Source organism: Phoenix dactylifera, chromosome 4, assembly GCF_009389715.1.
Source record: "Phoenix dactylifera cultivar Barhee BC4 chromosome 4, palm_55x_up_171113_PBpolish2nd_filt_p, whole genome shotgun sequence".
Taxonomy (NCBI): Eukaryota; Viridiplantae; Streptophyta; class Magnoliopsida; order Arecales; family Arecaceae; genus Phoenix; species Phoenix dactylifera.
The window spans coordinates 1025914-1052569 of NC_052395.1; the positions used below are offsets into that span (position 1 = coordinate 1025914).

Below are 26656 nucleotides of genomic sequence, written 5' to 3' on the forward strand. Positions count from 1 at the left end.
CGGAACTTGGTTTGCTGGAGGTCTCGGTGGTGGGTTCTGGATTGAGCGGCCAGAACTTGGCGCATGATGCCGGAAAGCATTAGAGGTTCCTCTGTTCCTTAGGCTCATGATCACGACTCGGATCCTTCCTCTAGCGCCAATTGTTGTTGGAAATTTGACTCGGGGGTGATCGTAGACCGAGGAGGAGGAGCTCCGACTGATGGTGTGGTGGCGGGCGGCTATCTCCGGCAGACCTGTAAGAAGCCTGTGGCCGGGGGGTTGTAGCGTAGGCCCTCCGATGCTTAAGTCAAAGAGGAGGTTTTAATGGAGAGAAATAATGGAGAGATGTATTTTTTGGCCGAGGAGGAAGAAGATCCCTGCCTGGAGTTTTCCCCCCTTTTTATAGGAGGGGGTGTAGCGGTTACCTGTAATCGGGCGTGATTGCACGAATCAAGGAGTTACAGTAAACGACCCGAGATTTCGGGCTAGTTGGCGATCCATTGAGATCGTGTGAATTCAAACGTTGGAAGTCGTTGAGGCGGAGATTGCGAAATTTGATCTCGGATATGGAGGACTTGATTTTCGGTAGAATGGGAGTCAGTTTCTCCCTTTGACTAGGTCTTTCTTGGCCTTGAGGTCAATCGAGCTTAACTTGGTCGAGACTGTGCCTGCCGAGGTCGCGGCTGCTGGGGTCGTTCATGCCGAGGCCGTGGGTGCTAAGGTCGGGTGCGTTGAGGTCATCGGTGCCGAAATCAAGCATACTGAGCGCGCTGGGGTCGGGCCTGTCGAGGTCATGAGTACTGAGATTACATCTATCGTCGGATTTGGGTGCTATAATAGTATTTTATGGGGTGGTCCACTTTTTCCCCCATCAGTTATATATGCTACTTTCCATGTAAAACAAATTTGGGAAGCAACTTGTGATTGAGGGACTTGAAAGTATGTTAAAGTTTTATGAAGGGCCAACACACATTAACTCCCATCCGCAATCAACCTTATATTAAGTCGGCGACTTTGGCCGTCTATAAGACGAAGTCTGCCGACTACATATGATGCGGCAACTACCCCCTCAACATCGTTTATTTCCTCAGGTCAAACCCACGCTCCGATCGGGCGGCCAGCGAGTGACCACTGCAAACATGGGGCCCACCGTCCCAGCTCTCCTGAGACCGAGCCGCGACTCCACCCCCCGGCCTCTCGCTCTCTCCCCTTTTGTTGGTCGGGCGCCAAGAGCCCAAGCCCCGTTGTCCGTCTTCTTCTTGTTCTCGGACTCCCCAATCCACATCGAGCGCGAGAGCGGCGTCTTAGCGATTGCAGATCCCGAGTGGAGTTGGAGCAAGAATCGAGCGGAGACGGCGGCGAAGTAGGAGGACGAAGAGGAGGGTGAGAGATCCGTGGCTGCTCCGCCCTCCTCCGCCGCGGATCGGAGAAGATGTCGTCGTCCCAGATCTTCGAGTACTTCGTGGTGTGCGGGATCGGGCCGGAGATCCGGTCTCTGGACGAAAACAAGGGCTTCCAGGGGATGGGGGTCATGTACATGCCTTCCCTCCTCGACCAGTACCCTTCCTCCAACCACTCCCTCTACCCCCCTCCCCCTCCCCAGCTCCCCATGGTAAGCCAAGCTACCTTTCTTTCTTGGTCTCTCGATTCTGATCCGCGTTCTTGGTTTATCGTGTTCTCGATTCCTCTTCCATGCATCACTTCTTTTCTTGAAATCTGTGCTCCAAAATAATGGCTGATGTCAAATTTGTTTAAAACTTTGGAATCCCGATTTCCTGATTTCTTTTCTTCTTCGTTTCTGCTTTCTTGATTTGTTTTCTTCATGACTTCTTTGCTTGGAATCAGAACTCCAAGATAGTGCCTAATGTCGAATTTGTTCAACGCCTTGAAATCCTGGTTTCTTGATTTCTTTTCGTCTCGACTTATTTTCTTGAAAATTGAACTTTATCTCAAATCCGTTGAAGGCTTTTGAATCTTTATTTCTTTTCTTTTAACATCTTGTCTAGAAATCCGAGCTCCAAAAAAATGCCTAATATGTCAAACCTGTTTGAAGCTCTGGACTTGCTTTCCTTCTTCTCTTGCTGTCATGATATGATATGTGTCGCCTAGAGTGACGAAGTCTGTTAGGGTTGTTGTGCGCTTAGATTTGGCGGAAGAAATGGAGTGGTTTGCTGACAGACGATGGAACACTAGGTAGCTAACGTCAGCGACTCGGATTTATTGGGTGCCTTATTTGAGTTTGAATGTGCTCTAGATGCTAGAATGACATTTTATTTATTCCTAGAACTAAAAGGAATGATTCTTATATTTAGGCACGCATGCTAGTTGCTATCTTTTGTTAAAGAACACCTCCAAGGCTAATTGTTTCTACATTAGTTCGGTTTTTTTCTCTCTTTAATTCTGTATTTTTCTTGGTACCTTTCATGTATTTGCAATTCTTAGATTATGTTTTTAATGATTGGAAACATGGATAGGTATATCAATACCATACTTTTTACTGGCCATGACTAGTGCGGTGATCGATACTGCTTTTTTAACCCTTGCTAAATGCTCATGTCATGGGCTTGATTTTGAATGGTGATCCCTTATACTTTCTTTTGTGAATGGGGATTCCAGTGATCCTATGAGTTTTGTAGGAGCAATGAAAATGTAATTGCTAATAATAGCAAGACTTATAATTATCAGAAAAAAGGGTAAAAGAGTGGTCTAATTGTCCGCAGTTAGTTAAGTGGATATGGGGAATCTTGGTAGAATTCAAGACCGAAAATTGGAGATTATGTCAGATATATCAAATGAAGACAATACTTTAACTATTACCAAAAAATAAAAGAAAAAGAAAGAATGCAATACTTTTGCTTGATTAAAATTCTGCCAAATGTGCTGCTTGAGTTTGAATGCTTTAGGGAGCATGTTCTTTTTATTGTTTAATATGGTTAATCTTTCATTATCATGCTCTATATAGTATGTTCTTTTGTTTCTATCTTCAGAATTTATTCACTTTGAGCTATCATTGCAGTGTGTCCTGCCAGCAGGGGTTGAATTCTATTCTTCGGGGTTTGATTCTAATGATGTCTCAACATATCCACGTAGCTATCCAATAGTGCTAACAGGTATTTAATTGCAGCTCCAGTATAACAAGTTCAGAGACTTTTTTCTAATAGCATTAAGTTTGTTACTGCAGGAGTTTGCTTTCTATTTTCTTTATTTTTTGCTGAATGACCACAGCGCAACATTGTCGAGCACTTAAGAAAGCATTTGACTTTGTTGCTTTCACAGCTTGTTTGCTAAGAGTTCCAATTTACTGAAAAAAATATATACTAACTCAAAGATTAATTGCAGAGGGGGATGGGTCCAAAATTTACGTTAGCTGCATTGCATTTCGGGATCCAGTTTGTGAAGATATTGCCGAAGCACATCAGATTCCTGCAACTTCTTTTGCTGATAAATGCATCTGCCTTGTATCGCATTCACCTAGTTTTCAAGCCCTTCGGGATGCATTGGAAGAATTGTTCATCCTTTGCTTTTCTCATGCTGGCTGTAGGTAATTGTCAACTATTTTTGTAATTATTTGTCTGTTCTGTGATCATCATGTGCCTTGTTGGATATGTTGACTTTGTGGGTGTGAAATTGATATATTATGTATACTGGTTTTCTAATACCTGATGGTTGCTTTTGTTGTTCATCAATCTCTTGGTGTAACACTAGGGTTGCTACTTTTTTGAAGATAACATTTGGTCCCGTATACTGAATTGCTAACTATATTTGCTACGTAATTTTCTGCCAAAAATGTCTATGTAGATTTTATTCTTGTAATTTTGTTTCCTTTATTTTGGTTGGATTCTGGTTTTATTTTTACTATGAAGGTTATTTGTCAATTACTTTTACAAAAAAATTGCTACTCTAAATTTACTTCCATAATTCTGATGATTTGGGTTGGTTTTATGCAACAATATTGCAGCATGAAGCTTCATATGGGTTTTGGAGTGCAAGTATACGCCATTCAACTGTATGGTCAGCATTTCACACACCTCTACTTGAACATAGCATTAAAGGTTCTAAAAGTACAAGATAATTAGAATATTATGAAGAAGTTCATGAGCTATACAATGTGGTGTAGTTAGAGAATGCAAGTAGAGTTTGTAGATGGAGATTTTGATTAGCTTCATTTGTTGGTAAAAGAATGAAACGGGCAAGCTTTCCACTTCTTCATGAAAGACCACATCTTGGGTTTCTGAACAGCTAGCTATCTAACATGGGTTATTTGATCGAGAATGCATCACCTAAATCAAAGAGGAGGTGATACAACTTATCACAGGGTTTAGAAAAATGAAAATGATTTGCGAGTTGTTGAGGCACCACATAGTGCATCAGCTGTAAGTGGTTGCATATGTTGGTGCCTGTATAGTTGGCATTTTATAGATACTTGATAATAAATAAAAGTTTACAAACATATATAAAAGTAAAAAAAGAATAAATAAATAAAAATTCAGAAAGCAAAAAAAAATAGTATATACAGATACGCTGTCACACTTTTTTGAGAGCCTATTTTGATACAACATTATATGTTAACCTAAAAAATAACAATATATCTTGCTGAAGTTTGCTCAAATTTCGGGTATAATTGAAATGGAGAAATCTACAAATAAGAAAACAAGTGACAATAATGCATGACTTCTAACCAAGTTCAAATTACCTACCTGATAAATGAGACATGTGATATTTAAACTGCCAAACTTCAAAAAGACACTCAAAAGTCAATCTTCTTCTTTGGGAAGTGATTTGTTAGAATCAAAATGTATATGCTTTTCTGGCTGCATACGTGAGCTGCTTGGGCCTATCTGGTAGCTTATTTGCTCACTATGCAAACGTTATCAATGTGGTGCAGTCACCATACTGCTGCATATGTGGGTGCATGTTTGGCCACTTGGACAACATCTTAGAACATTGAGGGTCCTATCAGACTTTACTGGAGTGAGTAATTACTTGATATGTAACTTTGACACTGGGCTTGTAGAATATCTTCTCTCTCCTGCATGAGATAAGATGCATCTAAGGAAGATACAGAAGCTAGTACTAGTGTGCTGATTCATATGGTTCCATCCCAACCATCACAAATGAAAGGACAAATATCTAAAGGAATGGAAGGGATGAAAGAAGTTAAAGTAGCATATGATAGCGATAGAAAACTGTTGAAGAAGAAAGTTGGGGAAGGGTTTTCTTGGTTGCTCAAGTGAGAAGTGTCGGCAGCCTGGTCTAACTTGTTTCTTAACATAATAGCTGAGCCTGCATCAGAAATATAGGTAGAACATTCCATCTATTCTAATCCAGCTTTTGACTCCTTCAGTAGTCGTTTATTTTAACTATGTTTGCTGCCATTATTAGCATTTTCAAATCTGAGGCCTTTCTAGTTACTGAGGCTCCCTCATGTTATTGTAGGTACTATTGTAGTTGTTTCCTACCACCTGGTCGTTGGTGCAGCTTCTACATTTTGTAACAGGACTGATTCATCACCCTATGATTCCTAGTTCACCCACATATTGTCACATTTTCGTTTTTCCTCACACATCTTGTATTCTCGGAGATTCTTTTTTGACCAATTCTTCTGAACTATGTAGCAGTGCAAGCATTACTATTGTTGTACTCCGTCTTTATACCATAAAAAGCATACTTTGGTTAAATGTCATTCCACAATTTCTTGGTCACAATTTTCATTTGCATCTCAAAATGATTTTTTTAGACCATAACCTGACCTAAAATTTTGGCTAGGGCATCATTTTTTATTCTATTTCTAGTAATTGCATGAGAAATACTGTTTCATGTTTTAAGTAATTTTAGGCCTTTATCCTCCCAGACTGTTGTCAATAACTCTAGTTAGACTATACCAGCTTTTTTCTGATTAGCAGCTGCTCTATCAATTGCAAATAATATGTATCAAGTCACCTCCTCCTTATTAATTATCATTCAGCTCTGCAATGCAATTTGAAGTGCAGTTTTGATATGATTTTACCCTTTTGTTTGACAGTATCTCAGATTGGTGATATGTGCTTGTTTTACACGTTTTATATTGTCAGAAAGTTGGAGAATGTCTGAAATTGTACATTACGTCAGAATAAGAATGAAAACATTTGGAATCAAAAGAAGTGGAAAGCTTTATAGTTCGACTTGCTAATTTGCTGTCGACAGTCGGAATCAAGGATTAAAATATTGTGCATCGTTGCCACGCTGGCCTGATACTTTTGTGATGCATTCTGTCTTTTTGTGTTGCATGAGTGCTTGAGATGTGGTGGCACTGCAGCGGGCCAAAACATTGGGATGCAGTAGGCATTGTATTAGTGTCGCATTTCAGTAAAATACTAACACAGTATATTCTGTTCCATGCTGATCAGCACTTTGATATCTGGTATACTTTTCATCAGTTGCATTAGAATCTTGTCCATTCAAAGTTGTTCCAGTGCCATCATCTTTAATCTTCAATTCTTTGTTTGTTGGGAACCTTTTTGTTTGATCTTTCCTTGGATGTTTGTTCTTGAGAACCTTTTTGCTGAAGATGTTTTGCATCTTTTCAATGACCTGGGTGACAACTCTGTGGTGCTGCCTGCTTGTGATATAAATTTGCTCAAGCTTTGTTCCTATTTAAAAACTTGTAACTTGATTTACACCGGAATTAATTTAGACATTGTGAAGATTGGTTGAATCCACTATGCAATTGATGTGAACATCATGATAGACATTTGTAAATGTGTTTGACCTGCATTAACTGGCATATTGATAGCAAAGTCTGGGTGAGGACTTCTTATGGATTTGGGTGAAACAATTGCTGTTTGCGTCTTATTTTTATTCGAGTGGATTATGGCTTTCTGTAATACATATAATCTATTCTGTGTTTTATTGTGGTCACATTTCAATGTTGTTCTCAAAATAATGCTTTCTTATGCTTGGTATTTTAGTATTGCTGACTGGAACCTTTTCTTTGCATGTGCTAACTTTTTATCTATATGAATTTCAGCAAGCCATTGTGGGAGGTAATAGCTTATATGGTGTCAAATGTTCCTTTACCGACACCTGGAAAAGATAGAGTCTTATTTGCTATCGAGAACCATCTTCTATCTGTGGAGGCTCCCATGAAAGAAGGATTTCCTCATGCAGATGTACAAGTTTATCATATTTTCTTTCATTTTCTTGATCTTCATGTTTTGCTATGCTCACCATTTGTTATCATGGATATTGTGTCAGAAGAAATGGTGACCATTTTCTGTTTCATGGTTCACAGATTTCATTTCAGCCATTGGTGCAGTGCCTGGATGTTGATAACTTGATTCGGCTTTTTACTGCTGTATTACTCGAAAGAAGAATTTTGCTGAGATCAAATAAGTAATTTTCAAACTTGGGTCTTCCCTACTGCAATACCATTGTCTTTCTGTTGAATTTTTCCAGCACAGCTTCATATCAAATAACTTTTGTTTTTGTTTACAAAGTTTTCAATTTTTAATGTAGCCATGATATTTGGGATTTTGATGGCCTTCCACTGAATTTGTTTTAAAATTTGTCCAAATAATCGTGCTACTATATGTGGAAACTGTAAACAGTCATGAGCTTGCGCTTTGCAGTTGTGTGATGTCATACTAAGCACCTCATATTCCTACTTTGTGTGAGCATATGTGTGTATATGCATTTGTGTGAGTGTGCCCATCTGTATTTATGTGTGCATGTAATCATAATTTATCGACTTCAAATAATCCAGTGCACAAGATTTTATGTTATTAAATTCATATTGCTCTGGTTGAAGTTCAATGATATGCCTTTGTCTTTGCTGTCCATGTCTTTTTTTCATTTTATGTGATGAGACTCCGGTAACATGATCCGCCAATTGAGATGGATGGATAAAAAAATAACTTGTTTTTTTGGTTAACTTCTATGTATATCTGCCAGCCAATAATTCATGATAGTTATCATCTGACAAATGTATAATAAACATTTTCAAAGAGCCATATGAAGGCAAACAACCCCAAGATATAGCATGCTAGTTCTTAATGCACCTTGAGTTGTTGTGAACCCTTAGTAGATGGAATTTTAAGGTGTTTGTGCCTGCTGTTCACTCTTACTCTTAAAACTGCTTTATATTCTTTAGAGCCTCTTTGAATTTACCCATATATTATTTCTTATTAGTTATCAAGGCCATACAACTTGCTCCAAACCATGGTATACTGAATCGGCCCGTACCAGACGGTTCAGCACATACCGTATCGGTCCAGGCCCTAACCGGTACAACAGAGCCGTGGAAACCAGTACAGGGCTTGTAGATGCCGAACTCAGCCGAAGCTGGGGAAGAAGAAGAGGAGAGAGCGAGTGGGGGAGGGAGAAGGAGAGGCCTCCGCCGGCCCCCTGCGGTGAGGCCGAGGGGGGCGGTGGAGCCCGTGAGGGCGCGGCGGAGGTCGAAGCCGCGGTCGCGTCCATGGCCGCAGTTTTTTTATTTAGGAATTTTTAAGTGAAGTCGGCAAGCGATTTGCCGACTTCACTTAAAAATTCTAAATTTTTTTTCGCAGCGTCGTCCTCCGCCGTGCTCCCGTAGGCTCCCTTGCTCCCCTGCAGGCTTCACCCCCTCGGCCTCTGTCGCCCGCGGAGGTCTGCGGGCGGCGAAGGCCTCTCTTCCGTCCCTCCCCCCTCCGCTCGCTCTCTCCTTCTCCGGCTCCGGCTGGGCGCACCTGCTTTCGCGGGGAAGAGCTGGCCGGTTCGGTACCGGATTAAACCAGTCCGAACCGAACCGTACCGGTTCGGTAGGCGACCGGTACGCCTACCGGTACCAGTACGACGTACCTTGCTCCAAACTACATCATTTTTTCCTTTTTTTTGTTTACATTGCATTTCCTTTTGGGGTTATCTATTATATTTTTGTAATCTAATTGCTGAATAAGTAAAAATTCATGGTTAACTTAACTCATAGTACATTATAAGTTGTCTTTGTAAACATTTCATCCTAATTTTGCAGTGAAATTGCTGCCCACTTTCATACAAATTTCTGCTCCAGCTTTAGACTGGTAAGAGTTGACTTGAAGTATGTGCTTGTCGTTCGCTAAAATTTTAAAAAGTAAAGCTGTCAAACCTTAAGGAATATGTAGTCATCAGGGCCAGTAGTGTTTTATATCTAAGAAGCTTGGGCAATAAAATGAATTCATAGATAAGGTGTGCATGTCATGATATGGATGCCTGATGTCCATGTGGATGGATGCTAAAACCAAACCAGGGGAAGAAGGTTAGGATCATGGTTTGCCGAACCGGTCCGTACTGACCGATTTGGCCCGGTACCGACCGGTCCGGCCTGGAACAGGTACCCGAACAGCGTGGATACCAGTTCCAGCTGTTTTCGAGCTGGTACCGACCGATACGTATGCATACCGGCTACGTACCGCTCTCGTACCGGTCCGTACCGATGCCAACCGGCCGGTTTGCATCGGTACCGATTTTTTTTTAACTACAACGCGTGCACTGTGGATTTTAAACCATAGTGCGCGCGAACTGTGGTGAGCGTGATGGGGGCTCACGGTCCATAGCCCCTCACCAAGCCCCTTGCCTTGCTCCTTGGCGTGCGCCGTTGGAGAAATCGCCAATGATGGACCAATTGTAGGTAACGCCAGTGGAATAATTCAGTGCAAAGATCAACAATGAAAATAAACTGAATTTTATTCCACTCCAATTGAAGAACAAACAAACAAGAACAATCAAAAGCAAAACAATCTAGTAGAGCAGTCAAGGATCTTTACTAGCCCAAATCTAGCAAAGGATCGAAAGGGTCCATTTCTAGCCCAATCTAGTGGAGATTGATGTATCAACCACTAGTCTAAATCCTAGAACACAATATCTAAGGACCGAAATCGGCACAATGCCGCCCAAGCCTTATGGCCGACTCTCTCACAAGAGAACAAGACTAAACTCAACTCTGGAATGCCTTACAATGGCCCCTTATAACTTTTTTTATAGGCCCCAGACCCTAGACAATTTTAAGTAACTTTTCCTAAGATAAACATGAAAAACCGTCTTCCCACAGATCCTTGCTGATGTGGCAACGTGCAATGCTTCTCGACCCTTGATTTGCATGTGATCAAGGGCTTGGAGGAGTCCTAGAAGATCTCCAAACTTTATCTCCCGAATTTGGATGGTTGACTCGGTCTTTCGGGGCAATCGACGCACGTCCTGGGTGCACGGGACGTGTGATTCTGAGGATCTGCAGGATCTTCGATTGACAGGGCCGAGGTCGGCCTGGCCTCCTGACTGCGGTCTAAATCCTGTTGGGTTGATGGGGTGAGGTCTGGCGCGCGGGCGGATCCCACGCGATGTCGATGTTGTGAATGAACCCCGTGGTTGGCCAAGGGTGGACCGGCCACAAGACACATCAATTGGCTGCTTTGGCCCTCGGTTGGCGCATGGCCGTTCCTCGGCTTGCGGCGCGGCTTGCGAGGGTTCTCAATATTTCTCCTCCCTTGAATAATATCCTTGCTCTCAAGGATGAAGTTGGGGTACTTCTAAGCGATCTCATCATAATCCTCCCACGTGGCATCCTCCTTGGGCAAGCCGCCCCACTGAATCAAGACTTGCCATATCTTGCGTCGGGTTCGGCCTCGTCGCCATATGTGGTAATTGAGGGCTTGAATTGGTTGAAGACGTAGTCGGCCCTCTTCGTCAAATGTGGGTAAATTTTGTGCAATCAATGATGGGTCACCAACCTTCTCTTTTAGCCAGCATACATGGAAGACCGGATGAAGCTGAGATGAAATCAATAGCTTCAGTCGGTAGGCGACCTCTCCAATGCGTTTCATGATTCTGAACGGTCCATAAAATTTCTGAGATAACTTGTGGCTGAACTTGTCCTTCAGTGATTTTTGTTGGTAGGGCTTCAGCTTAAGATAGACAAATTGGCTGGGGTTGAAGACTTCTCTGCGGCCCTGGTCGTAGTATCATTTCATTCTTTCTTGTGCCTTTCGAAGCTCTCTATTACATTTGCTAGGACTTTGTCTCTTGCCAACAATTCTTTCTCAACTTCCTCACTTCGGGCTGTGCCCCTCTCATATGCAATCAATAGTGGAGGGGGCCTCCGATATACAAGCTTAAAAGGACTCATTTTAATAGATGAATGCTAGGAAGTATTATACCAAAATTTGGCCCAAGGTAAGAAGCCTTTCCACCGTGACTATTGCTCGTGACAAAAACAACGTAGGTACTGCTCTAGAGTCCTGTTAACGATCTCTGTCTGGCCATCTATCTGCGGGTGGTAAGAGGAATTGGCCTTTAGTTTACTCCCTTGCAGCATGAACAGTTCCTTCCAGAAGGAATTCATGAAGACTCGATCTCGGTCGGTGACGATGCTCAGCACTCCATGCAGTCGAACTACGGTCTCCACGAATGCATGTGCAGCTGATTTGGCTGTTGGCTGTATAAGGATATTTAATAGGTATGAAGTGCGCATACTTACTTAGCCGATCAACCACCACTAGGATCACCTCATAGCCCTTGCTTGTAGGTAGTCCCTCGATGAAGTCCATGGTCAGATCTTCCCATATCATGTTCGGGATGGGAAGAGGTTGCAGCAGTCCGGTCGGTGCCCGTGGATCATATTTGGTCTTCTGACATGTCTCGCACTCGGCCACCAAGGATTTGACGTCGCGCTTCAACCTTTCCCAATAGAAAAAGTGCTTCATACGGATGTAGGTGCGAAGCCAACCTGAATGGCCACCTTCCTTGCTGTTGTGGAAGTGGTCCAAGATGTTTCTCCTCAGGTCGGGGACGTCCGGAGCATATATATTCCTCTTGTAAAAGATCAGACTGTCGCGTACCTTGAATTGTGTAACACCTGAAGTCGCTGCGTCTAGTTTTTCTTGGATTTCTTGTGCTCGGGCATCAAGCTTGGTTGCCTCGCGAACTCGGTCCCAAATCCTCCAATCAACGCCGCTGATTGCTGCAAAATTCTGCGGCTCATCCATGTCTTCAGCCACCCACAAAATCAGGTCGTTCTTCCTTCGTGACAATGCGTCAGCCACTTTGTTCTTTGCCGGGTTGATAGATGATGTCGTACTCGAAATCCAGCAACTTCACCAGAAATTTCTGCTGTTCGGGAATGACTATCTTCTATTAGAGTAGATGGCGAAGCGCTTGCTGGTCCATAACGATGTGAAGCGTCGGCCGAGAAGGTATGGCCTCCAAACCTTCACCGCATGTACAACCGCCAGCAACTTTCTTGTGTAGGTGCTCCAAGCTTTCTTCCTTGTCCCTAATACTTTGGAAATGAAGGCCAAGGTTCGATGTTTCTGCACCAAAACAGCACCTATACCTTTACCACTCGCATCGGTGTAGACCTCGAACGGTTTGGAGAAATCGGGCAAGGCAAGAATGGGTGTTTGCATCATAGCTTGCTTGAGGTCTTCAAATGCTTTGCGTGCCTATATGGTCCACATGAATCCTCCCTTTTTCAGTATGGTGGTCAGCAGCTTCGCGATCAGCCCATAATTCTTCACGAACCGCTGGTAGTAGCCAGTTAACCCCAAAAAACCTCTCAAGGCCGTGATGTCTTTCGGCCATGGCCAATCAAGCATGGCCTGAATTTTTCGCTATTCCACACAAACTCCTTCGGCTGAAATTATGTGGCCCAGGTACTCGAGCTCCGTTTGCATGAATGCGCACTTTGAGGGCTTGATGTGGAAGTGGTGCTCCTCCAAGGTGCATAAAACAATTTCCAAGTGCTCAAGGTGCTCGTCCATGGATCTGGAATATATAATGATGTCATCAAAAAATATTAAGACAAACCTCTGCAATTAGGGTCTGAAAATCTCGTTCATGGCCGCCTGGAATGTCGATGGCGCATTGCATAAGTCGAATGGCATCACCAGGTACTCGTAATGGCTAGAATGCATCCTGAAGGCCATCTTGTGCACATCCTCCTCTTTCATTCTGATTTGATGGTAGTCGGCTCGCAAGTCCAATTTGGTGAAGAACTTGGCGCCGTGTAATTCGTCAAGCATCTCGTCTACCGTAGGGATCAAGAAACGGTCTTTGATGGTTGCTTTGTTTAGGGCTCGGTAGTTGGTGCAGAATCTCCATGAGCCATCCTTCTTCCTCACCAATAGGACGGGTGAAGAGAAGGGACTCGAGCTATGGTGGATCAGCCCCTGGCTAAGCATCTCGTCAACTTGGCGCTCAAGTTTTTCCTTCTGAAAGTGTGCGTACCTGTAAGGTGGAACATTGATTGCAGCAATCTCATCTTTCAGCCGAATTGGATGATCAAAGCTCCTTTGTGGCGGGAGGGTAGTGGGCATTTGGACGACACTTTGATGAGCTTCTAATAACCTCTAGATCAGTGGTGGCAGCCCCTCGAGTACTTGTTGGTGCTGCTGAATTTCTGTGTCATCATGAAGAGGATCTTCTCGATTTGGGCTAGCCATAACAACGGCAAAGCAACTAACCCCTCCTTTGCAAAGTTTTTCCAGCATGTTGGCCTCACAAGGCTGCACCTCCTTGCTGCTCAAGGCCGTCCATCTCCTCTTTTTTTCACCGAGTTTGAACTCCATGGTCATCGCGTCGAAGTCGGTCACCACCCAACCTAAACTACGTAACCATGCATTCCCCAATACAATGTCTAAGCCGACTAATTGTAGTACATGAAGGTCGGCTTTAATTCTTACCCCTTGTACATTCATTTTTACATTATTAACAATTTCAGCATAAAGTAGTTTTTCACCACTAGCTATTTTTACCTCAAACGGTGTAACCGATGTACCTTTGAGTTCACTTTTCACACAATTGCTGAGTTGATGAAATTATGAGAAGAGCGGCTATCCACTAACAAGGAGACCTCATTCTTGCTGATCTAAGCCATGAGCCTCATGGTGGATGGTTTAGGTGCGCCGCAAAGTGTATTGAGTGACAATTCAGCATGCTGGTTTTCTGCGCATTGTTCTGGCTCTTCGGGGTGGTCTTTTTCTTCGCTGCTGCTATCTGAATTTTTAGATGCAGCGGATCCTTCATCGCTGCTCACATCAAGGACGTAGACTTGGCCGGTCTTGCAATGATGCTCTCGGCTCCATTTTTCACCACACTTGAAATATAGTCCTTTTTTAATGTAATCTTGCAGCTCATCACGTGACAACTTCTTTATATCTTTTTGCTGATTTTTGGACTTGATGAAGCCGCCTCTTTGGATCTGAAATTTGCTCTGGATGGTTGCGGTTTGGTGAACTTGCTGATTGCACCTTCCTTAGTCGTACGTCGTTCCGGGTTGTAGCTTTGGTCTAGAATCTCCGCCATGCGCATCGCCTCTTGTAGCCACGTTGGTTGTTTGAGTTTGATCTCCTTGGCTATCTACGGTTTGAGGCCGTCGATGAAGGTACCAAGCAAGGTTTCGTCGGACCATCCGCTGACCATAGTTTGCAATTGCCGGAACTTGTCGATGTAGGTTTGGACTTTGCCTTCTTGCTTGAGTTTTACAAGTTGGCCATGGTGGTTGACAACGGGGGAAGGTCCCCATTGCTTCATGAATTCATCAACAAAGGCAGTCCAACCCAATCTTCTCCCTTCTTTCTCATACAAGGCCCGGATCCACTTCCACCATCGGCTAGCCCTACCTTCTAAGTGGAAACTTGCTAGAGTCACCCAATCAGCCCATGGAATATCATAAACACCAAAGTATTGATCCACCTTATCAAACCATTCATACGGGTCTCCTCCAAACTTTGGAAAGTCAATTTTGGATTTCCTAAGCCCTTCTTCTCTAGGCCGTGGATCCCTATAGTCATCATCTCCAAAGTCATCACTCCACATGTTTCTTCCTCTCCTTGTCATGGGTTCTCTTCGGCCGTGAGGTCTTTGAGCATGAAAGGATCTTTCTTCGGGTTCACTATCGGCCTCATCATAACTTTTATGGCCATTACTAACCCGCTCATCATCAAGCCACCTCTCAAATACTAAGTTCTCGGCTTCAATTCTTCCTCCCCTTCGTGAATGGTGCCTAACACCATGATCTATATGATGTGTACCCTGAACGCTAATAGCATCACTCTCATACCTTTTCTGCCCCTGCCGTGCGGCATGCGACCTAGGCACTTCTTCTTGCACCCTCTTATTTTCCCTCTCTAGTATTCTCCTTTCCAACCTCTCAACGGTGACATTATTCTCTCTCCTTATTTCAGCCATATTCGCAGCCAAAGTATTGGACAAAGTTTCCAATGCCCGGTTAAGGTTGGCCGAACTAACTTCAAGGACCTCTAACCTCCTATCCTGGTTGTTGTTTCAGGGGGACTCCATCTCCTTTTAACCATCTGTTATAGGATTCTAAAATCCTGAGATAATAGTCCCTCAAACCTCCTGCGGTTGTTACCCAAAGGATGAACCAACCCACCTGATTTGTACACCACTCAATCAGCCTCCCATAGGGGTTTTACAATTATAAAAGTAGAAAATTAAAAATACCCAATCGAATACAAATTCTAGCCCAATACAAGATGCGAAATTTTTATGAACCTCTCCAAAAGACAAAAGACAACTTATAAGGCTCTTTCTCACCCAAAATCCACACCTTAATCACTAGAGACTCCCTCAGATTTTAGATCAATGAAAACAACAACTAAACTCAGATCTGAATATAAAAACTCAGACGTTACCTCCTTGAGGGATTCTCTCAATGAAAGCAATTGATGGGGGCTCACGGTCTAAAGCCTCTCATCAAGCCCCTTGCCTCGCTCCTTGGCGTGCGCCCTTGGAGAAATCGCTAATGATGGACCGATTGTAGGTAATACCGGTGGAATAACTCAGTGCAAAGATCAATAATGAAAGTAAACTGAATTTTATTCCATTCCAATTGAAGAACAAACAAATAAGAACAATCAAAAGCAAAACAATCTAGTAGAGCAGTCAAGGATCTCTACTAGCCCAAATCTAGCAAAGGATCGAAAGAATCCCTTCCTAGCCCAATCTAATGGAGATTGATATATCAACCACTAGCTCAAGTCCTAGAACACAAGATCTAAGGACCGAAATCGGCATAATGCCGCCCAAGCCTTACGGCCGACTCTCTCACAAGAGAATAAGACTAAACTCAACTTTGGGATTACTCTGGGATGCCTTACAATGGCTCCTTTCAAATTCTTTTATAGACCCAAGACCCTAAACAATTTTAAGTAACTCTCCCAAAGATAAACATGAAAAACCGTTTTCCCACGGATCTTTGCTGATGTGGCAACATGCAATGCTTCTCCACCCTTGATTTGCATGTGATCAAGGGCTTGGAGGAGTCCTAGAAGATCTTTAAACTTTATCTCCTGAATTTGGATGGTTGACTTGGTCTTCCGGGGCAATCTGCGCGCGTCCTGGATGCACGGGACGTGTGATTCTAAGGATCTACGAGATCTTTGATTGACAGGGCCGAGGTTGGCTCGGCCTCCTGACTGCGGTCCAAACATTCGTTGGGTTAACGGGGTGAGGTCTGGCGCGCGGGCGGATCCCACGCGATGTCGATGTTGTGGATGAACCTGTGGTCGGCCAAGGGTTGACCGGCCACAAGACATCAATTGGCCGCTTTGGACCTCAGTTGGCGGCGCATGGTCGTTCCTCGGCTTGTGGCGCGGCTTGCGAGGGTCCTGAACAGAGCGCCCCACGCGCGGTTCCCCCTCCACGGTGCGCGGGCGCGATTTTCTGCACTGGAAATCGCCCTGCGCGTTGCTCCCCCGCCCGCGCGGGCGCGCTGCCCCTCGCGGGCGCGCTGCCCCGCGCGGGTCATAAATGCCACAGAGTGGCATTTAATGCCATTATGTGGCCTTCTTTTTACCTGCGTCTACGTGCGTCCGGGCGCGGATGAGAACCGAAAAAAAAGAAAACCGATTCATACCGGACCGGTTTCGGTCTCGAACCGGTTCGGTAGGCGACCTGTATGTCTACCGATACCGGTTCAGCGTATTTTGGTTAGGATTGACTACATCATAAAATCCTGCGATTGGTATTGAAAGAGATGAGAGGCGGAAAAGTAGGTGAGTATGTGCAGAAATTGACGAATGACGGTCTGGCCAACAAAGGTCTGGGACCTGTGGACGGGTTTTGAGGAGGAAAAACCTAAGGTAACTTTGCTGGGTGGTTTGTGGTAGTATTTCAAATGGTACATTGTTGGAGTTTTTAGCCTTTGGTTGGAGTGTAAGGTAAAAGAAGGGTCGACAGATTTAGTCCCAAAAAGTTGGTCAAGGACTATTGGTACTTTAGGCTGACGTATTTGTGCAAGTTCCATTGCAGTAATAGTTGTCTGTTTCTAGGGAGGGTAGGTATCTACCAAGGATTGCTGTGTCGGTACCGGTTGCTTGGCGGCATGGTTCGGTACGCCCCCATATTTTTTCGTGCTGGGCCCGTACCGACACAGTAGAGGGGACAAGAGAGAGGGGGAACAGGATAGAGGAAGAGAGAAGAGGGAGAAAAGGAGGGAGAGAGGAGAAGGCAAGTGGAGCGCATCCTGACACGGTAGAGAGGGCGAAGAGGGAGAACGGGAGAGAGAGGAAGAGAGAGAGGGGAGGGAGGGAGAGGGAGTGGGAGGAAGGGAGGGAAGGAGGAGGGTGGCGGATGTCCGGTGGAGGATGGTGGATGTCCGGTGGAGGGTGGTGGACGTCGGTTGGAGGCCAACGGGGGGCCACGGAGGGCTGGGGAGCCGCATGGAGGGGGGAGGAGGGGCTTCGCTCTGGTTCCCCTGTTTCGAAGATTCGGAGGGAACTCCTTTTTTTATTTTTAAAGTTTTTAAGTGAAGTCGGCAAACCCCCTGCCGACTTTACTTATTTTTTTTTTTTGAAAAAATTAAGTGAAGTTGGCAACGGGTTTGCTGACTTCACTCAAAAACTTTGAAAATAAAAAGGCTCCCCCTCCAAAAATAAAAAAAATAAGTGAAGTCGACAAGGAGTTTGCCGACTTTACTTAAAAACTTCAAAAATAAAAAGGGCCTCCCCCCCCGGGATCTTCTTTTTCGTTCTTGCTGACTTCATTTAAAAACTTCAAAAATAAAAAGGGGCCCCCTCTGAAATCTCTTTCTCGAATGAAAAAGGAGAACCAGAGGTGGAGCCCCTCCTCCGCCCCTCTGCGCGGCTCTCCGGCTCAACACGGCCCTCTACCGGCCGACCGCCACCCTCAATGTCTCTTCCTTCCTCTCCCTTGCCCTTCTCCCCCCCTCTCTCTCTTCTTCTCTTTTCTTCTCCCTCTCCCCCTTTGTTGCTGGTTTCTTATTTTGGTTGCTGGAACCATCCTGGTCTGCCACCGGTACGGCTCAGTACATTTCTAACCGGACAGTTTGGGATGGTTCCGCCGACCATGTATGTACTCTTATTCATGAACAATAGTCATAAAATGTCACTTCTATCTCCATCAGTACGACGAGGGTGGCTTGATCTTACTCTTGGAGTTTTTTTGAAGGTTAATTTTACACATGATTCTTAACAAATTCTGAAAGGATATGCTTCCTCCCCTTAACAATAGTCATAAAATGTCACTTCTATCTCCATCAGTTCTCTCTTTATCCCTTCCTCCCCTTGTTACTTCCTTTTACCAATTTGATGTAAAATGAAAGGCATAAAATGATGGTTTTATAAGTCTATCTATTACTTCCTCTCCTAAACTGAGCGGAATGGTGGAAAAGGATTCATATAGCCGAACCCAACTAATTTGAGATTAAGGCTTAGTTGAGTTGAGTTGAGTTGAGTTGTATCTATTATCATGTGATGTGCAATACTATTGCGTTTGACTTATGCTTCTTGAATACTGAAATATTTCGCTGCAGCTTGTAAGTTTAAGATCTCAGAATTGTTTTCTTTTTCAAAGTTTATTTCTAAATGCCTTCAGTTATGCAATAGTGATTAATGCCCCATTTAGCTTTCGATCGTAAGCGTCAAACTTGTTCTTTTATCCTTTTTGCAGATATACCCTATTGACTCTAGTTTCGGAGGCCATCTGCCATTTAATATATCCTTTTAGGTGGCAGGTAAGCTTCCAAATATTATAATTCTGCCTAATTTGTATCTTATGCAGCACAATTCTCTCCTAGTTTACTAAAAAGCAACTCCAGATGGATACCTTTCCCATGCTTATGCAAGAAGCATCCTTTCATTGCCTATGCACCTACTATGCATGTTTTCCTTATTCAATAAGCTCACATGCTTCTTCATGCAGTGTCGGTTGGGCAGTTTATGTGCATAGGTAGTGTTAGCCTAATTACTGCTTAGCTTCTTTCTGACTGATGCTATTTCTTGAGATGTAGCATGTCTATATTCCACTTCTTTTCTTCAGTGGGGTGGACTACATCGATGCCCCTACACCATACATGATGGGACTTCACTCAGATGTTGACACATCGGGTCTGACAATGGATGGTGTAAGTTTGATATTTCTTTCATTTGGAGGTTTTTCTGTTGAATTACCATCTCCTCTTTTTTTATTTCATCTTTTTAATATCAAGATATGTTTTGTTGTAGCTGGTGGCGTAATGAAATTCACAAGGTTATGTTCATTTATGTTTGCTTTTGTTTGTTTATTTATATGGATCTTCATAGGAGCATGCTCTCATGATGTTGTCTTTCTAGCATATTAACATGAGCTTGAATATCCTGTTAATGTATTCTTAAAAGTAGTGAGAAAACGAAGTTCCCCATTTTGTAGATTTTTTTCCCTTCAAAAAAAGTTGAATGCATGATATTTTGAGCCAACATTCACAGATCATTAGGTCAAGTGAAGCCTCTTTGAATGGTTTTTTGGAGTGTAGTTAGGACATAGATCATTTGGTTATTTATGGCTTTCGTGTGGGCAAGCTTGTGAGAGATGATAGGGGAGTCAGAATCAGCTTTATCAATGTGTCATAGAGTCATCTTTTCAACAGAAATTAGGAGCATAAGGTGGTTAGGCCTTGATATCTCACGAGAAATGGTCATGAGGTGACCAGAAGAATGTAATCACCTGGGAGAAGAGAAAAGGTGAATTTGTGATATTTTCTTTTATATTTTTTGGAAATTAGATTTGTCTGATGATCATAACTTTGGTACATGCATAAATGTGTGTGTGTGAGAGAGAGTCCAACAGCACATTAAATTGTGATGCATTTTAACATTTTTACCTTTTGATTGTGTAAGGAAACCAGTAAATTCACCCACAATGTAGCATAAGTTTTTATGAGGATGGCCTCCTGTGTTCCTTAGATGAGCCCCTTCCATTAAATGTACGATGACCTAGAAAAATGCTTACGGCACGGTATGAGATTTTTTCAAATCTTAAGCAACATCGATGTCTAGAACATGAATGCATCTATGGTCCAATGGGGTAAACTAATCTTGCTTGAAAAGGTGATCGACATATTTCGTTAAAGAAATGTATTGAAGTTTTCTCATGTATGATGAAAGTCGTGCTAAGATGTTATCTCCATGTATTGGTATGGTGTTCATATTACCAACTCATATTATAAGTTTCATGGCTTGGGATCTCTTCAGAGTTCAGAGTCTTCAGACCAATTTAGGTTCTAAACTCCAAGTCAAGAATTGATTGCAATAACATTCTGAAACCTAAGTGGACAACATGTAACTCCAAAGCTGATCCATATAAATGGAGTAAAGCTTGCTTGTTTGTTTTGTTTGACATTGATATATTGGTAAATCAAACCCAACAATTTTCCTGGTCATGCAAGCCCTGCTAGAGGATTTTGACTATCTTGATCCAGTAACCATGAAACCTTCATTTATTTTTGAGTTAGTATAAACATCCACTCTCTTGATGAGTCAATTCTAGCTATTATATGCTAATTCTTTTAGCTGCAACTGGTAACATGGCTGTTTCACTTTTTTCATTGGTGAAACAATACTTGGTTTATTCATGCTATCAATAAAGCGTAGCATTTTATAATCTTATTTTCCTTTTATACGTAATTCCTTTCAGAGATTTTCAATTTTAGTAGCTATGGTTTGCAATAGAAAAATTATTTGTTCTAAGATTGTGTAATAGTCTCTTACTTTATGACTTCTTTGTGCATGGTTTACAAATTGTCATTGTGCTTAGGTTGTTATTTATATTCATATGTGTATCATCTATCATAAAATTTCAAGTTATTAATAAGCTCCTTCTGTTCAAATTAATGTGCTGTGGTCATTTTTACTTATTTAAAATTTTAACACTATAACTTTTGTTAATAAACTTGGATCAAACATATGAAATAAATTTCACTAACTCCATTTTTAATCTACAGGTAGTTGTAGTGGATCTTGAGTACAACCGCATCACTACATCAGAAGAAATACCTCCCATTCCAGAGCCTGAATTGAGTTTCTTGCGTAGTGAAGTTTTAAAATTGCTGCATCCAAATGTAATTGGGATAGACCAGATGAGGATCAATTTTGGTAGTTTGTCTGAGCAATATGTTAGAGCTGGCACCAGATCCTGGGGAGTGGAGCATGACTTTCAACTTAGGTAGTACTCTATTGTTTATCAATTTTATGTATATGATATTTACTGAAGGTAAGGTAGGTTTATTAGTAAATGGGAGAACTTATAATTCTGTTCACCTTATTCCCTTCCTGTTGTGTGGCTAAAAGATCAAGAGACCTGTTCTATATTTCTAGAAAAGAATATCAATGATTCTGGAATTGTGTATTGTTTGCTGCCATCGACTCATGAAAACTTTTTATAGCAAAGGAACTATTCTCTTTTTCTAGAAAGGAATAGTGATCTAGATTCTGGAATTGTATATTGTTTACTGTTTGCAAAAACATTTTATCTAACCATTTATAATCTATTCCTTAAATTTTGTAGCTTGATTATCTTATTTAATATTTCATGTTATACAAACTAAAATATGAAAACTATAGTTTTTGTTTTTTTAACAATCTCTCAGAATTAATCAAATATTATTTGCAGAGCCTGATTTACTTGTCTCTCTACTGAAAGCTATGTTGTCTGTTAGTTTTGTTGATAATTCTTTCAACTCTTTCAGGCTGGTTGATAATTCTTTAACTCACTATTCTGCAGGTTGATATTCTTAAAATTTTTTGCATTACTTCTGAGTGGTTATCGCAATTTTATTGTAAGTTATCGAGAAAGTTGTTGGTTGCTCTTACCTTAACAAACTTTTCTTAGATCTGATTATGAAATCTTTTTTCTTAGGAAAATACAGCAGCTAATGTCTTCAATTTGCAAGCATTTCTGAAGAAGCGTTCTCGCTCGACTAATCAACCTGTTGAATCCATGTTGATGGTACAATTCAAAGTTTCAAACAAATACATGCTTGAAATAATAGATGTTGAAGTTTGTTTTCTTTGGTTAAGGATAATCCTTTTATCTTGCAATAATTTACTTTGCATTTTTATGTTTTTATTGCCATAACATAAATTTTCATGCAAGATAAAAAGGCTAGTGATGGAATTATTGAGAGATTAATTGATGAAGGAAACCTCCACAATGAGCAAGCCTCTCTTCTTTAATCTGCTTCAAATATGGCTGATAATAGGATTTTGAGGGATGAGACTATACATTCTGTTTCATCAAATTCTGCTTTTTGTGGCAATTGTGTAAAGGGTAAATGTTCATTTCTTAATGCTGATACAGTGGCAGAAAGTCATCCATCTAGAGTCGAGTCTTTTTATTTCTTGCTAAAAAATACACACCAATTTTAAGGTTCTCGTGAAAATGCTACTTGTCTTGCTATTTTTGTGCTTTGAGTGCAACCATAAAATACTATTTGCATTTTCACTTAAGTGGTGGCAATAGTTTATTCCGTGGTTACTTATGTGGTGCTTTTACCTTTATCAATTGTAGCTTGGAGTGGTAATCATGTAATTGTAGTCTGAAGGATGCGTGTCGTTCTGTCATTACATGCACTAATTTGGGAATTCATGGGACCAGAACATGTATACTTTTAGATAGTAAAGTTTTTTAATCAATGCCTAATAGGAAGTTGATGAGAAACTCTTTTTTTGGGTAGCTTCATGGTTAATTTGAAGATCCAAGACACGGTTGAGCTGTTTTAGGGTTCTAACATCTATAGGACATGTTATTTTGTGTTCTTTTTGAGGAATATGGGCTAAATGACCTTTTGATGGTTTTTGTTATGATGCCACAATAAGCTGTGGCATGTCGGCCTCCCGATAGCAATAGGTTTTGCAACCCTCCTGGATGTAATATAATTGTGCCTTGACCTTTTGTCTTTCTTTTTCCCCCTTTCATTGCATAATCTTTGGTTTTAAAAAAGTATACAGATTTTTGTGTTTTGCAAATGATCTAGTTTTGATTAATTCTATTTATGTATCTTGACAAACTCTGTTCCCGAGTACTTAGCCCAGATGTTTTTATTGTTATTTATCAGGTTACACAATTTTTAGAGTCTCAAGGTTTTCTGGATTATTTGGAGAGATGTATCAATTCAGAAGAAAACAATAATAATCTTCTTGACAAATTACAAGATGCAACAGGGAGGGGTCAAAACCCGCTCACTATTTTTCCCTCTCAATTGTCTGAACTTGAGATCATCACCATAGCAGAACCTGATGGTGGAGTTGCAGGTTGCCTCAGTGTTTCTCTTGAGATAACTTTCAACTGCTTTAGCTTTATAATTTTGTGCTTTTGAGATTGGTTAACAAGGCATTGCTTTTCTTTGATTTCTGAATGCCTCTATGGACTTGCCATTGGGAATATGGGAAGGAAAAGAAAATTAAATGATTAAACTTTTCATCATGACATTTTTGTTTAGTCATGTACCTTTTTGTCCCTTAGGACAAGGTTCGAGGTACTGTTATAACCGGTTCCCTTCAAACATTAGAACAGAAGAGCAGGAAGAAAAGCGTCGGTCAATTTTGGCAATGGCAAGTGGAGCCCATTCTGGAAAGCACACTCCTAGGTACAGATTATTCAGATTATGCAGAAATGAACATCCATTTGTCAACAAAAACTCTCTTATTTTGATAACTAAAAGGATTAATTTCACTTTGTCAGTTCACCTTCTGTGCTAGTTAATGGTGATTCTAAAGCAGAAAGTCTGAGTCCCAGGGAAAGGGCTGTAAGTTCTTTAGCCCTGCATTGTTGTACTCAATGTGGTTCAGTTAATGCATGGAACATTGATGAGTCTTTAAATAATTTTGATGGTTATGGTCTGCAGGCAGAGAGGGAGAGGATGGTCTTGGACATAAAAGTAAAGCTGCAGGTGAACTTCTTGGTTATATTACTTACATTTGCAGTTTAGAATTTCACAGACTTTATAGGATTAGGACATGATCTGTCATGAATTATTTTCAGCATAGTGCCCAGGTTTCTAGTGCTGATTTTAATACATTAAGCACTTCCAACATTGTTTATGTTAAAAAAATATAGCTTTTTAGGTATAATGCTTTTTTTGTTTTTTGTTTTTTGTCAGGGATTGTGGTTGCGTCTTCTAAGGCTTGGAGCAACTGAGGATCCGCTTTCATCCTTTGAATATGGCACAATTCTTGGTATGCTTGGAAGCAATACTGCAAACAATAATGTTGAGGCTAATTGTAGCTGACTTACATGGGTTTTTGTTTTAATTTCTTGTTTGGTCTTTGAATTGACTTGTGTTTCCTAATTTGCAGCTCTGATTGAGTCTGATGCAGAAGGGATTGGAGGCAGTGGGTTTGTTGAATGTATCAGGGAACATATTCATGCGGTAATTTAGCCAGATTCCTTAGAAACATTTGGCCATTTTATTTTACCTGAGTATGACTACTGTTCCTGTTCTTCTAAACAAGTTTTATTTCCTAGGGATGGCAATGCCGTTTAACTGATGAGCAGTTTATCGCGGTAAAAGAACTGGTGAGAGAATTTAGATGTACAGTTTTTTACCAGAAGTATTTTTTAAAGCCATTATTCCAAGGGAATGCTATTTGGTATAAAAAATGTTTTTTTTATAAAATAGTTCCTAGGAATGAAATGTTTGAGTAGGTTAGGTTTGTTTTGCAGCATGGACCAACCTATACTTGCTTGAAATTTTCACATTTTCTACTTGGTCAGTAAGTTAATGATCTGGCCTTAGGGAATTTGTTTCTTCCTTTCCAGTGTTCCTAACTTATTAGCATCACATTCACAATTTTACACATGAGATTTCTAATAGTTCTTTTCCTTTTCACAGTGACATTTTGGGTAGTTCCTTTGAATATATAATTTGCAGCTCTTTTTTAGATCAAAATTTTAGGTTTACATATTTAAAACTAAATGTGTGACACATGAGGGGGCTATGGCCTATGTGTTTATCCATTAAGCAAATTCACTTTAGTGAATTTATTATATTACTATGACTTTATAACTTCGTCCTCAAGTTATATATTGGAATTTATTGAAGTTGCTTTCAGGAGTTATTGTTTGTAACTAGCATTGACTCTTAAAGGATCTCAATATTCTGAAAATTGGTTATCAAGTTTCCTGGCCACCTAGAAATTCAAGTGTGGCTCCCTGAAGCTCCTCTCCTAGGACATGGCTTGGCTTATTTTGCAGCCAGGTCACCATGTGGCGATTTGGCAGCCTGCCTAGCTTAATGCAACACTCATGGACACTGTGCGGCTGGGGTTGATATGGGTTAGGTGATGCGGATTCAAACCATCTTCCAGTAGAGAGAGATTTCAGTTTCTAATTTTCCCTCCGAAAATCTCTTCCCACTTTCTTCTCTTTTTCCTCTCTTTTATCATTTTCTTTTGATCATTAATTTTCCTTTCATCTTCCTTCCCTTTTTCCACTATTTTACTCTGTAACTGCCAATAGAAAGGGCAACCAAGATGACATGCTACAATGGCTGCCATTTTAACTGCAAGCAGTTGGAGCAGTCAAAGGCGGCAATGTAACAAGGACATTGGTTGTTGCAATCAACAGAAAGGGAAATATGGAGAAAAGGAAAAAGGGAAGGAAGAAACAAAAAGAAGTTGAACTGCTTTAGGGGCTGTTTGGAGCCCTGTAACTGAAATTAAACTGCAACTCAAGTTGCAATGCAACTTAAGTTGTATTAGGCGACTTACAAGGAAGCTCACTTCTTGTGTTTGGAAGAGAGTTACGGGGAAAAGAAAGGCGAAACGGGAAAAGATGGATAGAAGAGGAGGTGTTTGTCCATACCTCATCATTGTGACAGTCCGCACCACCAATTCCTTCACCAGTGTCCTCACAAAAAGCCCCTCATCAGAGCCCATATCCGGTCTTGGTATAGGTGGTGATAAACGAAGTTCAAGATATGGCATCTCCGATAGACATTCCGCCGAACATCTTGCAAGCATATGCCAGGTCGGAGCACTTGACATACAGGGATATGAGGTATTCTAGACAAAGAGGTTGGTGTCGAAGCCATTGATGGCGAGAGCCTGGGTGTGGACCTGGGCGTCCATGGAGAGGGAGCGAGTTGTGATGCAGGTCTTGAGGAGGGCAGAGATGGTGAAGGAGAGGGGTGAGGCTGGGCTAAAGGTGATGCATGGTGGTGTAGAGGTAGAGGAGGCCGTGAAATGGAGGAGGTTGGCATCGTGTATGAGGGCTGTCCGGAGAAAAGGGTTAGGGTGGGGACTTGCGTGAACACGAGGAGCGGGTGGGGACATTGGTTGGTGAGGTGGCAGAGGAGGCGGGTGATTAGGTAGTTGCTCTAGTGAAGTTCGAGGCGGGGAAGGTGGTTGTGGGCCTCTTGGAGGTGGGCTGGCATGGTGATGACAATGAGGGCAAC

General features: G+C 41.8%; 1 protein-coding gene across 1 annotated transcript in view; it reads left to right on the forward strand.

Annotated features, from left to right (window-relative positions):
* The first annotated feature begins 1164 nt into the window (after positions 1–1164).
* The window catches only part of LOC103712861 (DENN domain and WD repeat-containing protein SCD1), a 51402-nt gene continuing 25910 nt past the window's right edge, over positions 1165–26656 (forward strand). The window contains 17 exon segments of the mRNA XM_039125258.1: positions 1165–1591; positions 2996–3089; positions 3319–3520; positions 6986–7127; positions 7250–7350; positions 18898–18961; positions 19238–19351; positions 21206–21426; positions 21985–22039; positions 22120–22209; positions 23318–23513; positions 23725–23848; positions 23944–24007; positions 24107–24151; positions 24362–24437; positions 24558–24631; positions 24727–24777. Of these exon segments, the coding sequence (XP_038981186.1) occupies positions 1412–1591; positions 2996–3089; positions 3319–3520; positions 6986–7127; positions 7250–7350; positions 18898–18961; positions 19238–19351; positions 21206–21426; positions 21985–22039; positions 22120–22209; positions 23318–23513; positions 23725–23848; positions 23944–24007; positions 24107–24151; positions 24362–24437; positions 24558–24631; positions 24727–24777 (1893 nt within the window). The 5' untranslated portion in view covers positions 1165–1411.